The sequence below is a fragment of the Hemiscyllium ocellatum genome, chromosome 9 (assembly GCF_020745735.1).
Source record: "Hemiscyllium ocellatum isolate sHemOce1 chromosome 9, sHemOce1.pat.X.cur, whole genome shotgun sequence".
Classification (NCBI taxonomy): Eukaryota; Metazoa; Chordata; class Chondrichthyes; order Orectolobiformes; family Hemiscylliidae; genus Hemiscyllium; species Hemiscyllium ocellatum.
This window is the reverse complement of record NC_083409.1, coordinates 54,228,606-54,245,414: the sequence shown is the minus strand read 5'-3', so window position 1 is coordinate 54,245,414 and position 16,809 is coordinate 54,228,606. Positions and strand designations below refer to the sequence as shown.

The following is a 16,809-nucleotide window of genomic DNA, read 5'->3' as shown; positions in this document are numbered from 1 at the left end:
TGTTGGTTGACTTATCTGTGAATCTCCTCATCCACTTTTGGCATTAACCCCCAAATCTTAATAAGGAGCACTTTGCAGGCATGACAGGGCTGTTTTTGCTGTTGTCTTAGGTCAGTGCCAGTGGTCTGTCTACTTTCATTTCTTTGTTGAGACTTTGTAGTGATTGGTATGTCTGAGTAGCTTGCTACGCTGTTTTAGAGGTCAGCTGAGATTCAACCACATTGCTCTAGGTCTGGAGTCGCACGAAGGCCTGACCAGGTAGATTTCCTTCCCTGAAGGACATTAATGAGCCAGATGGGTTAATCTAGCAATAGACAATGGTTTCACGGTCAGCAGTCGCTTCTTAATTCCATGTTTTTAAATTCCACGTTCTGCCATGGCAGGATTAGAACCCAGGTCCTCAGAATACAAGCTGAGTTTCTGAATTAATAGTCAAGCGAAAATACCTTTAGGCCATTGAGACACCATGTATTAAATAACATATGACACAAATAAGGAGCAAGTATTTTACACAGAGGATGATTTGTGTGTGGAATGTACTTCCTGAGGAAGTGGTGGATGTGGGTACCATCACAGCATTTAAGACATTTGAATATGTACATGAATAGCAAAGGTTTAGAGGGATATGGACTAGGAGCAGACAGGTGGAACTAGTTTAGCTTGGGATTATATTCAGCATGGATTGATTGTACTGAAGGGTCTGTTTCTGTGTTGTATGACTCTATGACTATATGACTGTCTGTATGGTTTGTCAATGTTGACATATAATTTCTAATGTGATATGAAATAGCATGCTATATATACTCAGTTAATGGTTGATCTTGTGTAAAAGATGGCTCCAGTGTTTGGCCAAAGAATTCGTTCATTTCTCATATACCCGATGTGTCAGTCAAACTGTGACTCCTCATCAAAAACCTCAAACTCTTTGTGCTTTCTTCTCATTTGCAACTGAATTCAAACTTACCCTGTTGAGAATCTACTTCATAGAATCAATGACTGGCACACCACTGAAGGCAGCTGTTTATGTTCACCAACCTGTGCTGTCCAAACTACCACCTCACTGGTGTGTACTGTGTTCCTGCCAATCCAACCTTGTAAATTGACAACCTTGATATAGCTAATGCTGATGAAAATGATAGTTTTGATCCATATGAAGATGCTTTTCAGAAAGCAGATTGGAATGAGTTATTTGGTTCTGTAAACAAAGAGGGTTTTGTTTAATGGATGGTAATTTATTTCAGTACATACCCTGCAGCTAAGTGCCTGTAGTACTGGTATTTTCTGTACTATGGAAAAAAAAGTGAAATTGTATAAACCTGTGTACAAGGCCTTTTTTTGGATCAAATGATAAAATTAATGGATTTAATGTATAAAAATGATTGTCTCAGAAGTTATTGTTTACTTTGTAATAATAATGAAATAATGCAAGTGCTTATGGTTCCATCTGCCCCACTTTTTGGGAACAGTTTGGCAATTGTGATAGCAAAGTGATGGAAGAGAGAATTTCAGCCTGTCCAAGAATGCTACTTATGTAAAAGTCAAGTTTCTAAGACTAGATTTTTTGGCAAAAACTTTGAGGTCGACTATTGCATGAGTATACAAGTTAATATGTGTCTTTGAAAAGTGATTTGGAATCTCTTACCTTCTGAGCAGACAACTCATAAAGATAACATTTAGATACTTCACAGAATGAAATTGTTGAAATACAGCGAGTTGAAAGGAAGGAAGCTTTTAAAGGAAAGATCATTCTAAGCAAAAATGAAAGATAGATAGAATTCAATTCGATTAGTATGGAGCCTGGGTTTGTGATGTCAAGAAATAATATTATCTGCAGTAGGCAAGTTAGTTCAGAAGTACTTTTAAAAATGACTAAAAGAATGCAACTGAATATTGTTCGTGGAATGTGATGTAACTGCAGAAAGATAGACAAATTAGAATCAAGTGACAAAGATCATCACGGAGAGAAATACAAAGTAAGGGTATACTGGTGCGAATGGGCATCTCAGACATAAAACAAACCCAAAGTTGCCTACACATAAGTAATGTGAATCTACAATGTTAAGATAGTAAAATCCATAAAAATCACTTTCTTCATCTTCAGAACCAAACAACTTATTTTAAGCTGATTGGCATCATCATATGGATTATTAACTTCAGCATCATCTTCATCAACATTCACATTGTCATTAGGCATATAATTTCCACAACTAACCAGCTTCTGTTTGTTAACTGCTTTGCATATCCTAATTTTCTTGATAATTTGATAACAATCTCTTTCTGAATTTCTTAATCTTGATGTCACAGCAAATATCATAGTATTCAAGGTAAATGTCAGAGTGCCTTGACAGTAGTGTTCCTTGTGTGAGTGGAATCTAACAGAGTATTTCTTCTCTGACAAGGAGTCTGTACCTATCTGCTATTAATTATCTGCCTTACCCTTGAGTTAACTTTGAGGCTAAATATCTGTTATACATATACTAGCCAAACAGCTGAAAATTTCTCAAATAAAATGGGGTAAATTTCTTTTCAGTTACATTTTTTTTGCAATTGAAGGGGGATATGTTGGAATGAACTCTGCCTATTGCCTTCTACCATTGACAACAAAAGTTCATCGTGATTTACCAATTATAAAGTAGACCAAGGTTTTCCAGAAGTTTGACCCATCAGCTGTTTTTCTCTAGCCTGCCGACCCATCAAATGGTCCTGTCCTACTATTGATCAATAACCTTTAGAAAATAGACTCTGCACGTGCAAATGCAAAGCTCCATTGTCATTAAACTCAGCACAATGTTCAACAAACAGAATAACTGAGCATCTTATTTTAAACAGTTACCATTCGGAAGCCAGTAATATTAATAAAAAATCAGTTAAACATCAGCTGAATAATGTACCTTTGACTGGGAACCTCCAAAGTATTGTACCGTAAAGAAATGTGATGAGAGGAAATCTATAACATTTGAATTTTAAATGCTAGTGATTACATGTTTATCATTCATTAAAAACATTCCATCATGAACTGTGGACAGAGCAGAATAAAAAAAAAGTTACTGAAACATCCTTCAATGCATATTTAAAGGGAGGCAGTAATCCAGTGGTAGTGTTACTGAATTAGTAATCCAGAGCTCCAGGTTATTGTTTGGGGGCATGTGTCCCAAAAATGTTGGGAAACACCGAGTTTTGTGAGAGAGAAACTGAAGGAAATCATTTAGTAGGGGAATAGTGTTAGGGAACTTGATAGGAATAAAGATGAGTCAACCTCCAGCACTCCATAATTTACACCCCAGAGTAGTTAAGGAAGTGGCTCTAAAAATAGTGGTAAGATTGGTAGTCACCATTTCAAGATTCTATAGACTCTGGAACAATTCTGTAGATTAATGGGTAGCTAATGTAACCCCACTTATTAAAAAAGATCAAGAGAAAGCAGGGAATTATAGATCAGTTAGCCTGACATCAGTGGAAGGGGAAATGTTACAGTCTATTATAAGCAATTTAATAGCAGAGCATTTGGAAAACAGTGAGAGGATCGAGACATGGCTTAACGAGAAGGAAGTCATACTTAACCAATCTACTGGAATTTTTCAAAGATGTAATTGTAGATTTGATAAGTGACAGCCAGTGGATATGGTTTACTGAGACTTTTGAAGGCTTTTGATAAGATCCTACGTAAGACGTTAATGTGTAAGATTAGAATGCTAGGGAGGTAGACTACTAACATGCATGGAGAATTGGTTGGCAGACAGGAAACAATGAATAAAAATAAATGGGTCTTTCCTCAGTGGTAGATAGTGACTAGTGGGGTACCAAAGGGGTCAGTGCTTGGACCCCATCTATTCACCACATACATTTAATTCCCTGATCTAAATCATTAACTTAATATCTCAAGTTTGCAGATGACACAAAGCTGGGTGGGAGAGTGAACCATGAGGAGGATGCAGAGATGCTTCACTGTGATTTGGACAAGTTGAGTGAGTGGACACATGCATGGCAGATGAAGTATAATAGGGATAAATGAGAGGTTACCCAGTCTTGATACTAAAGATAAAAAGACAGGTTATTATCTGAATAATGATAGAATGGGAAAGAGGGTAGTACAATGAAACCTGGTTACTTTGTGCACCGGTCACTGAAATTAAGCATGCAGATGTAGCAGGTGGTGAAGAACCCAAATGGTATGTTTACCTTTATAATGAGAGGAATCAAGTACATGAATAAGGATGACTGTCTGTAATTGTGCAGTTTTGTTCTCATTATTGGAGGAAAGCTGTTCTGCCTATGGAGAAAGTGCACTGTAGACCTACTAGACTGATTGATTATTGGGATGGCGGAACTGATGTACAAAAAAAGACTGGATCATTTAGGTATATATTCACTGGAGTTTAGAAGAATGAGGTGGGATCTCATCAAAACCTATAAAATTCTAAGAGGGCTAGACAGGATAAATATGGAAAGGATGTTCTCGATGACCGGGGAGTCCATAACCAGAGATCATAGTTTACAGATATGGGATTGGCCATTTAGGACTGAGATGAGAAGAAATTGTTTTGCCCACAGTGTGCTAACCCTTTGTAATTCTCTCGCGCAGAAAGCAATTGAGTCCAAAATATTTGAATGTTTTAAGAAGGCATTAAGTATAATTTTTCAGGCAAAGGGAATCAAAGGCTATTGGGAGAAAGTAGGATCAGACTATTAAGATGTGTGATCAGCCGTGGTTATATTGAATAACTGAGCAGGTTCAAAGGGCTGAATGGCCTACTGCTACTCCAATTTTCTACGAATTATGGTCAAGAGCTTTAAATTACCTGCCTAACTTGATGCACTTCCCATGTAATGTTTCGAATATTCTGTGATTATTCTTTTAAATGAGAAGTGCCAGTTGTAGAAAAATGTGGTGTTTGTGAATTGCAGTGGATATTCACAGAATAATGTGGACATGTCTGCCACATTTTATTTATTCACAATTTTACAAATTAAAAGCATCAAGTTTTCATCTTCCAGAAACCATTATCTAAACAGTGGGAGATTGCAGACCTCTGAGATACAAAGGGATCTGGCTCTTTCCTAGTGCATCAACCACAAAAGGCTAGTATGCAAATAAGCAATTAATTAGGCAAGGTGCATTCGACAAGGTGCCACACAAAAGGCGACTGCCTCAGATAAAGATGCATAGTGTTACAAGCAATGGTGCTACAGATGCGCGGTGTTACAAGCAATGAATTAGCATGTATTGGTTAAGTAACACATAGCAAAGAGTGGGGATAAATTAATGCTTTTCTGGTTCGCAATCAGTGACTAGTGGTATGTCTTAGTGATCTGTGTTGGGACCACAATTATTCACAATTTACATAAATAATTTGGAGTTGGGGATCACGTTTAGTGTATCAAAGTTTGAGGATGATGCAAAGATGAGTGGTAGAGCAAAATGTGCAGAGACTGTGAAAATAAGATAGTTTAAGTGAGTGGGCAAAGGTCCGGCAGATGCAGTACAATGTTAATAAATGTGAAGTCATCCATTTTAGTGGGAATAACAGTAAAAAGGACAGTTATTATTGCAACGTGTTGTTATGCAGAGGGATTTGGGTGTTTAGATTAGACTTAGACTTACAGTGTGGAAACAGGCCCTTCGGCCCAACAAGTCCACACCGACCCGCCGAAGCGCAACCCACCCATACCCCTACATTTACCCCTTACCTAACACTACGGGCAATTTAGCTTAGCCAATTCACCTGACCCGCACATCTTTGGACTGTGGGAGGAAACCGGAGCACCCGGAGGAAACCCACGCAGACACGGGGAGAACGTGCAAACTCTACACAGTCAGTCGCCTGAGTCGGGAATTGAACCCGGGTCTACAGGCGCTGTGAGGCAGCAGTGCTAACCACTGTGCCACCGTGCCGCCCGTGTTCTTGGGCATGAATCACAAAAAGTTGGTCTGAAGTTGCAACAGGTAATTAAAAAGGGAAATAGAATTTTGTCTTTCATTGCTGAAGGGATTCTGTTTAAAAGCAGAGAGGTTATGTTGCAGCTGTACAGGATGCTGGTGAAACATGAGTGGCCTTGATAGGGTAGATGTGCAGAGTGTTTTATGGGAGAATCTAGAACTAGGGATTACTATTTAAAAATAAGCAGTCACATATTTAAAAAGAAAGTTGGGCAAAAAAAAATCTTGAGGGTCATTTATCTTTGGTACTTTCTTCCTGTAGAGATGGTGAAAGCAGAGACTGAACATTTTAGTGCAGAGTTGGATAGATTCTTCATAAACAAGGCACAATTAAGGTTCTCAAGGTTGGCATTAATGTGGATTTGTGGTTACAGTCAGATCAGCTGTGATATTATTAAATGGCTGAGCAGGCTCAAGAAGCTGAATGGCCTTTTCCTGCTTGTTCATGTGTTTGTACATATCAACCAATTTCCATATAGCATTCCCACTGTGCATACTGTCATTCATCATACAACCTGCCATGTTATTCCTTGTTCAAGAGGAGGAATAAGGTTTTGCATTTTATCGTCCTGTGTTCCAGAATATTCTAAATTGCTTCACTATACTTACTGTAGAAATGTGAATACCAGAACAGGTAATATGAAGGGCAGTTAGTTCCTCTTTATAGTGATATAATTATTTTCATCAACATAAAATATGGCATTAGCAAACCACCGGTGCTTCACAAGCCCATACTACTTGGCTGACGGCCTTAAGTGATCAGTTATAAACCAATACATGTAAAAAGTGAATGTCAATTTAAGTGAATTGTATAATTACTTGTAATGGTTCTGTTACAGTTAGCAACTGCAGTTGAGGCTGCTGCTGCAAAGGAAAGACTCTGGAGCTTTACTGAGGAAGAACCAGCTGAGCGAGTTGTTCTCCAAGTCTATGCTGATTCAAAGAAGTATCCTTTAATGGTTACCTCGAGGAACATTTTGTATAATAAAGTGTACTAGTGTCAGAACATAGGTTTTAAAAAAAAATCATATCGTGAAAACTTGTTTTTTTAGGTGCTTTTCCGTTCCCATTTTTTGAAATTTCCAAGAAAGGAAACGTGTTTCATTTCACAGTTGTCTGCCATTTGTGGGAATCCTCATCAATCAAGACTAAAATAAAATCCCTTTATTGTGACAATATGTTGTCCTTGGAAGAAGAATGAAAAAATACAGTGAAGAGATCCCATTATTGGGGTAGCAGGAATAAAAGGTTAGCTGACACACGATTGGATGAAAAACAGCTTCTTTAAGGTAGTATGAGGGAGAAGAGGTGCTCTGCTAAGGAAAAACAGAACCTAATCTCAGATGAAGGGAAGTCCGTCTTGCTGATTAGGAAAAGTGATGTTATTATGAGTTGTCATGTTTATTGGTTGGAGAATAGAGAATGGAAGAAAAAGCTTACTGAGGTGGAAGAGAGACTTTTTAAATTTAGTAAAGGAAGACTCTTGGGAATTTTTTGTCAACTAATTCTCAGTCCATGGTAAAATAGTACTCCCAATCACCAGTTCTCATATTGATAGAAAACTCGTGGTATCTTCTTGAATTTTTCTGAAAACTACCTTATTAGTTACATTTAATAGATTTGTCAACACAATTTACTTCTCATTAGTATTAACCCTGAAAAATTGCAATATGATTATAAAATGTGTGTTGTTACCATGGACTGAATCTTCATTTTGTTTGGCTAAGTATCAGTATCGTTGTATTTCTTAGAGGGTTTCTCGTCATAAGACTAGCTGTATCTTACCAAACAATTATCACTTACCCCATCCCTGTGGTGCTCTATCTTACCATGCATTGTTAATGAAATAACTCATCACTCATTTGATATCCATCAAAAGACCAGCATCTCCAACATCTGTGCAATATTTAAATGGCCTCTGCACCCAGATGAGCACTGGCATTTGAAGGTCCCCTGCTTGATACTAATTCAGAAGAGATCTGAAAAGGGGAAAATGGTACAATGATTCCCTGTCAAGGACCTGAACATCCTACTGGATGCGGTTGTGAGAAGCGTGGTGTCCTCTTTCCAAAGGACCGGTATAGGAAGCCATGCTATCAGACCAGCATCCTGATCTGAGGTTGCTATTCGGGTAATGGATCAGAAGAGTGGCCAGCAGAGCTGCAAGGGGGTTAGTGAACTTCTGGCTCCACCACCATAAGTGCCACACTGCTCTGTCTGCTACCTAGCACTCACTCTATTTCTGCTATTGCACCCACCTCCCACTTTCACTGCTTGCCATATCATCTTCATTCACTCGTGATCGTTCCCTGCTCTTTTCCCCTCCCCCACCCAACCTTCCAGACCACTAATATCGAAAGGCCCCTTCCCTCCCTGTTCTCTTGCCCAAGACATCTGACTACCAGCACCAACACTGACAGCTGTGCCATCCATTTTCATCTCACTTAATCCCTCCCTAATTCTCATTCAAGGGAAAAGTAGCCTGTAAAAGGGCAGAAAGGGTCTGGCTTCGTGGTAGGGTGTCCAACATCAGACTTGTCACCCACTAGGAGAAGAGAACCCTGTCTTGCAAGAAAAGACTTGGCCTATTTCTTCAGGGATTCCAGACTTTCCTTGTCCTGCCACCTGAGTCAGTGCTATTCTTTATTCTCACATTTACCCCATGGCCAGTTTCATTTATTGCACACATCTTCCAATCTTGGCCACAGTGACTACTCTCCCATGTTTCTTGCAGGTGCCAGGAAAATATCTGCTACCTAGGCGGTGAAGCAGCTTCGTCAGCCAGAGGCCACTTTGATCTCTGAGGAAGAGAGTTCCAAGGCCTCGGAGTTAGCACTGACTAGGTTGCCTCCTGTAGCCTGCCACCAATTCACTTACAGATATCTCAGTGGAAACTTCACACTTAGGAAGTTTAGGAGTACAATCTGATGAGCATCTCAGTGCAATAAAGAAGAAATGCCCCAAGCCATAGAACGTGGAGGAGTTCTGGAGCATGGCACCTGCTCAGCTTCAGGCAGGAGAGAATCCTGTAGTGTCAGTGATCAGGAAGTATTGTCCACATGCAGAGGAGCAACAGACAATTATGTCAGAGGGAATGGCCCTCAACTCAGATGCTTCACGAGTGTAGCTGTGCTATGGAGACCCAGTTGTTCTAAATATGCAATTGTGTGGCCGTCACTGTGTGAGCAGCTTGCCAGCTCCCATGGAGAGCCAGGTCCACTACCTTCAGGGTTTGCAGGAGAGGTGCTTACACCTGTTACACTAACCATTGGTCCTCGGAACTGAAAACTGACATGGGGGTAGGGAACCTGGTGCAAATCCAGCTGCCCCTTCCTCATAGAGACCAAACCGGATGAGGAACGACACAAAGGCCTTTCAAAATTTCCATCTCTGGATATTACAGAGGTTGTTGGGCCCTCTGCCTGCTCCCTTCTGACCCTTGGCAGTTGAAGTTGAATAAGGTCCACTTGCTTCTGGCAAGATGACTCTCACTATGTCAAGGCGGTCCAGACATAAAAGCCCTGGGGTCACCCAACCGAACCTCGAGGTCCAGTGGTTTTGACTATCGAGCAATCTACCTCCTCTGCCAGTTGTGGAACCCTGGACAAGATTAAGATGTAATTGGAGAGACAGGATGAAAAGTTCCTTGAGCACACTTTTGTGGCACAGGTGGCACATAAAGTTCTGTGTTTTGGTAAATTTTATGCATTATACACTATCTGTTTTTCATCATTTTTGAGTCTGTGTAGCCCTGAATGCAACTGTTCGGTGCCTAACTTCAGGTCCATAGAGGGTTTACCACAGATTGTTGTCTGTATTGACAGCCTGCTGCAGAACGTGGAAGCACAATAGGCAAGGCATACGTAGGGCAACACGTTCTGTTGGTGGTCAGACATCCGTGTTCTTTCCCTACCTCTGTATCTGAGGTTGAACATTGAAAATCAAGCCTCGATATTCCTGAATTTGTCACAAAAGTTGAAAATAAGTACACAATACTCCCCAGTCACTGTATTTTCAGACTCAGCTTGATTAAACATGGAACAGGTTTCAGTGCTGAACAAGAGTTACTATTTATTACTTAGACTCTGGCTACAGATAAACCATTATAAATTGTTGGCATATAACACTGTAAATTAGAGGTTGAATTAATAATTATTGTAATAATGATATGCTCCCCTTATAAACTCCCCATTACACCCGCACACAACCAGACATACAAACGGTTAAAAATCACTTGGAGCAGAAGAAACTGGAAAGACAGTTCTGTAATCTTTGTCGACAAATTCTGTTGAGTTGGTTGTTGCCGATCCAAACGATTCTTCCAGGTTTTCCTTATCTGAATGATTGCAGTGGTATGCAAATGGCACAGGGTGGCTGGTTCATTTGTAAAATGTCTGTGATTTATCAGTTATAATCTCATCTTAAACAAATGCTACAGGAAAGATTAACTGGTTTTCTTATGGTTTAAATTGAGTTTCTACTGCATAGGACGAAGATACTGCTTCTGAACATTTGAAGATTAAATCCCTACTATAACCTGTTCTTAACCTAGGCTGATCAGCTACCTGACAACCAACCAATGGCTGTTGACAGGCAAAAACTGGTACTATGCCTTTATCAAGTGAGGATTGCAAAATGATCCTCAGAACGTTCAGTTTCTTCCCGAGGTTTTAACAGCATAAAATGCAGTTCACCCCAGCAGTGGGTACCAGTCTGACTGAACTTGATATGGTGTTCAGTAACCCATTTGGCAGACCTGGTGTTGCTCATTCTTTGAACTTGGCAAAATCTTGTGTTCCCTAGGAGTTTCAGTTGCTATGTTCAGAAAGCCGTAGTACTAGCATTGAACTCTGTGGTCTGCTTAGCAATTAGCAAATCAAATTATACAGTGGTGAGAATCTTAAATTACTCTACAGTGGACAATTTTGTCAAACCTGGATATGTCTTGTCGTCCAGGTAAACTGATCAAAAATATAGACTGATAATTTATGTTTCAAACAGACATTTTAAGTGCCTAGAACTAAATGCCTAAAGGAACCCCATATTCCTCTCCTGCAACATATTCTTCCTTATACACCCAAATTTAAGCTTTCCATGCAGCGCAATGGCTCACTGATTAGCACTGCTGCTTCACTGTGCCAGTGACCTGGTTTCATTTCTAGCCCTGGGAGACAGTGCAAACTCCACACATTCTTTTGGTGTCTACATGCATTTCCTCCTCTGGGTGCTCCTATTTCCTCTCATAAAGATGTGCTGGTTAGGTAGATTGGCTATGCTAAATTGCCCATAGCGTCCAGTGATGTGCAGAGTAGGTGGATTAGCCATTGGAATTGTAGGGCTACAGGATAGGATAGGGGGTGTGGGTCTGGGTGAGATCCTCTTTGGAGGGTTCATGTGGAATCGATGGGCTGAATGGCCTTCTTCAACACTGTAAGGATTCTGTGATGCTAGGCAATTCGTAAACTGTATTCTGTTGGGAGCCTGTGGTTTAGCCTGATGCTTCACATCTGTGATATGGATCTCCAAAATCAAAATTAGTCTACATTTATCAAATTAAAGTGAATTGCAAACGAACGAATTACAAATTTAAATGGCAGCAATAAATAATTTATAAATTCTATTTTAAAAATCTCCCATATGGGTAAAATGAACCAGAACTTTTTCTAAGCTCTCTGTATACAGAATGAAGGTGCGAGCCTACGATCTTCACAATCCACAGGTAAGAATAAAGTGATGCCATTGATTAAGTTTGAAGTAATCTGATTGAAATAGAGTAACATTTCAATTATTTAAGCACCAACATACCACTTTGTCATTTTTGTTGCTGAGTAAAAGCAACTTCAGATTATCAGGAAAAGATTGTAACTACAAATTTGCTTAAATTTAACTGTTCTGTCTAATGTGTAAATCATTAGAAATATAGCAGATAACTGGGACGCTTTGCGATCAGTGTGAAAACTCAGTTGGTGAGAGCTTAGGCTCTGCATTTGCATTTGTGCTTTCGGACTTGCCTTTGTAACGTTTTGCTGTTTAATTTGATCAGCCATTTGTTCGGATCTACTGCCTACATGTAAGACATCACAGCAGAACTGAAATTCAACACATTCACTCATTGTGTAATTGGCAGGGCATTCTGTTAGTTGAAAATACCACTCACTGCACAACAGGAACATAAAATGTGCTTAAGGTCTTCCTCAAATTTTTAGATACTTTTCTTTTCCAGGGTAATTTGAGTTGACGAGACAGCTTCTGGTCTGAATATGTCTGTCTGCCTTTGGCCCATTTGCTGATTGTTAGCTGATCAGAGTAAACAGCGTACGCATTCACATGGTTGTTCTTAATAGACAGTGTATAAACTTTACTCAAAAAGTTTGAGACCACATAAAGCGATATAGAATTTTCACTGTTAAATGTAACTCTGTGATTGGGCAGGCCTGGTTGAACAATGCTGACAATCAATTTAAGATAGTTATTTGAGTTTATAATATGATTCCTACTGGAAGCAAAATACATGCATACGCTACAATCTGTTCTTTGCCAGCCAAAGAAATATGTTCAAGCCTTACGCCCTTTTTGAATTACTGAAGTTTAGGGATACCTTAAGATCCTGATTACTCTTTCCATAGCAACAGTTGTCCAGTTAGAGTTCAGTTGCCGACAATCAGGATTTGTTTCTCCTGTAATAGAAATTATGGTTGTTTAAAATTCTTTTGTGATATGTACAAGACAGAGTTTGACATCATATCTCTCCTCTCAACAATACTGAATCTTTTTATCACAACAATGGTTTCTGGATTGTAGACACAAAACCTGTTGAAGAATATCAAAACCACAGTAGCAATAAATAAGCCAGAGATATAACAATAAGAGCAATGTTATCTCTCAATCTCTAACAAGTACAACATATTGCATTTCTTAATTTGAAGCTTCATCTATATTTTAAAATTTTTGTCATAAATCTATAAAGTTGTCAGAACAGTGATTCAACTATTTTTGTTCATCCTTGGAATCTGACTTAGAATTCAGATCAGGCAAAGTAGCTGAAAACCTCTGAAGATATGATATGCAGTACTTGAGTTTGGGGAACTTCGATACAGATTAAGATATTGTGACAATTACAAAAATGTGGCCCAAAGAAGGGAAGATTAGCAACCTTCATATTTCTGGCTATAAGGTAGTCAGGAAAGATACAGGCAAAGGGTACAGTGGTGAGTAACAGTCTTAATCAAATAAGCTATTATAGCTTGTAGAGGATTCATATCTGTAAGAAAATTAACACCAGGATTTGTTTGGGTACTTCAGGGAGCCGGTGATTTGCGGTTAGTATCACTGTATCAGTAATCCAGAATTCCAAGCTAATGTTTTGGGAACATGGGTTCAAATGTTCCCATGGTAGATGATAAATTTTAAATTCAATAAAACATCCAGAATTAAAAAAGCTAGTTTAACGATTACCATGTTAATTGTCATAAGACAAAATCTGGTTCACTAATGTCCATTAGGGAAGAAAATCTGTTGGCCTTCATATGATTCTAGATCTACAATAATGTGGTTGACTCTTAACTAACCTTTAAAATGGCCTACTTATTGTTAAATGGTTGCAAAGTCTAAAAAAAGGAATGAAACACAGTATCAATCTCGGAATTGGCAATGGTAAATGCAAACGCAGCCGTGTTAACCTTGCAAAATCCTGCCTTCCAGCCTCTGGAGGCCTGTGCCAAAATTGGAGAGCTGTCACATAGACTAGTTAAGCAATAGCCAGGCGTAGTCATATTCACAGAATCCTACGTCACTAGACAATGTTGCAGGCACCATTGTCACCATTCCTTGGTATGTCTTGCCTCACTGATAGGATAGATCCATCAGAGGTGCAGTCCAATGGTATACATTTGGGACCTCTACTTGCTGGAATGCTGAGGATTACAAGAGAATAGCATGTAGCCTGGATGGGAGATTAATAGCCCCACTGAGATAGCTAAGTCCGATGAGCAACTAGCGAGGAAACCAACAGAAATAAGAGTCTACATTAACTCTCCCTTATAATCTAACTATTACATATGTGTATGTCCACAGCAGTGTTGGTAGAAATGACCACTGTACACTACTTTTGGAGACAGAGTCCCATCTCCACATTGAGGATGCTAGCTTACATGTTTTGTGGCACTATCATTATGATAAATGGGACAGCTGTCAAAACGTGTCATCCATGAGGTACTGTAGCTTTTCTTTTATTATTCATTCACAAGATGAAGGTGTCGCCAGTTAGACCAGCATTTATTGCCTATCCCTAATTGCCCAGAGGCCAGTTAAGAGTCAACCGCATTACTGTGGGTCTGGGGTCACATATAGGCCAGACTAGATAAGGATAGCAGTTTCCTTTCCTAAATGACATTAGTGAACCAGATGGGTTTTTCGACAATTGGCAATGGATTCATGGTTATCCTTAGACTCTTAATGCCAGATTCTTTATTGAATTCAGATTCCACCATCTGCCATCTCAGGTCCCTAGATCTCAGGAATAGTAGTCTAGTGGCAATGCCATTAGGTCATCACCATCTGCAGCAGCAGAATTATGTTAAACTGTAATCTATAGCCTCATGGTCTGACATATTCCTTACTCTACCATTATTATCAAACAAGAGACCAATCCCAGTTCAATGAAGAGTAGATGCAGAGAAAATTAGGAGTGGCATAAGATTTAACTAAAAAAGAAGCATCAACCAGGTGAAGCTACAATACAGAACCAGCATACCCAACAGCTGAAGCAGCATACAATAGGGTTAAACAAATGGTGGTGAACAATTAAAAAGCTAACATGAGATGAAGGCCCCACAGACATATCCATCCTTAACCTTTGGGGGACCCTTCACATTAGTACAAACGACAAAGCCAAAACATCTTCACCCAGAGGTGGTATATAGATAAAAGCCAGAAGAACGGCAGGTACTATAAGTTAAAACCAAAAACAGAAATATTTGGAAAAACTCAGCCGGTCTGGCAGCATCTGTGCAGAGAAATCAGCGTCAACTTTTCAGGTCCGGTGATCCTTCCTCTGATTTCTCTTCACAGATGCTGCCAGACCTGCTGAACTTTTCCAGCAATTTCTGTTTTTGTTGTTGGTACTAAATGGATGATCCATCTCAGCCTCCTCCTGAGAGCCTCAGCACATCCCATTTGATACGTAAAAATGTTTGGAAGCACAAGAAACAAGAAGGGCAATGATTCCTGACAACTAACCAGCAATAGCAGTGAAGATTTGTGCTCCAGAACTAGGTGCTATTCTGTCCTGGGAAGTTATTAAGCTCCCGTTAGAAGTAATAACATGTAATTAGTTGTAATTTGCTGCAACCCAATAGAGAAGTTGTTATTTGGAAGCTGGTCATTCTGTAAAAGCTTAAAGGAGTCTGAACAAGCCCGTGAGCACTGTCAGAATATTTACTGATGTCATGTGACTGACCCCTTAAAAAAACACTGTCCCAACATAACAAACACCACCTATACTTCATAAAAGGTGCACCCAGCTAAACTGTTCCAGTAGAAAGCTTCAAAACATCTCCCCAGCAATGTAGAAAATTGTGAATGTATGTTCTGTCCTCAAAAAGCTGGACAAATCTAACAGTCATTTAGCACCCAGCAATTTACTCTCAATTCTTAGCAAAGTGATGCAAGGGATCATTGATAGTACTATTAATTTGTATAACCTGCTTACAAACACTTAGTTTGCATACTATCAGGGCCACTCAGCTCCTAACCTCATGATAATCTTGGACCAAATATGGACAAAAAAGCTGAACTCCAGAGGTGAAGTGAAAACTAACTGCCCTTGGCATAAGGCAGTACTTGACATCAAGGAGCCCTTGGAAAACTAGAGTCTTCAGAAATCTAGGGGAAATCTCTCCTCTAGTGGTGTTTCACATAGTCAAAGGAAGATGGTTTTGAATGTTTAAGGTCAGTTGTTTCAGACCCAAGACACCAGTGCATCAGTTCCTCAAGGTCATCTCCTAGGCCAAACCATCATCAGCTGTTCAATGATTAACACTACTCAGTGACCTCTGACATGCTGAGGTAGCCAATATCCACGTGCAGAAAGACCTGAACAGCATCTAGACCTGGGCAGACAAGTGGCAGCCAACATTCCCCTCAAGCAAGTGTTTAGCAATGACTATCTCCAACAGGAGAGAATCTCACTATTGCTCCTTGAGTTCAGTGTTATTACAATCATTGAATTCCTGTCAGCATTCTGAGGGTTACTATTGACCAGAAACTAAACTGGACCAGCCATATAAATGCTGAGGCTATAAGACCAGATCAGTATCTAGGAATACTGTGGCAAGTAACTCACTTCCTTAATACCTGTCCACCATATATAAGGCACAAGTCAGGAATGCGATGAAATAATTCCTGCTTGTCTGGATGGCTCTAGCTCCAACAACAATCAAAAACCTTGACACCATTCAGGACAAAACAGTCTGTTTGATAGCAGCAGTGTGTACCATCTACAAGATGCACTCCAGTAACTGACTCAGCCTGCTCCAACAATGCCTTCCGAGCACCTGGCCTCGACCTGATTATTAATCAGCATTGTTTTATCATTTGTAATTCTCAGTTATTCAAGAATTCCTTTTTCTACTTGTCAAGAAAAGGACAACAAACATTTTGCGCAATTTTCCTTATCATTCATATGTGGACATCTGAGTCAGAATTAGGAAGAAAATAAGTAGATGAGGAATGTAGGTATCATGGAAAGGTACAGTCACTGGCATTTTGAGAGAAGTTTTTTTCAATGTTTGGTCAGAAGAAACAACTGAATAAACTTAATGGAGTTGTGTTTGAAATGTTGCTGGTATTAATGTACTAAGCCACGGTTATGC

General features: G+C 39.6%; 1 protein-coding gene across 1 annotated transcript in view; it reads left to right on the top strand.

Moving 5' to 3' along the window:
* Positions 1 to 16,809, top strand: part of odr4 (odr-4 GPCR localization factor homolog) — a 117,869-nt gene that overhangs the window by 34,622 nt on the left and 66,438 nt on the right. Inside the window, exons 6-7 of the mRNA XM_060829755.1 lie at positions 6,778 to 6,884; positions 11,621 to 11,657. Of these exons, the coding sequence (XP_060685738.1) occupies positions 6,778 to 6,884; positions 11,621 to 11,657 (144 nt within the window). The remainder of the gene's footprint in view (positions 1 to 6,777; positions 6,885 to 11,620; positions 11,658 to 16,809) is intronic.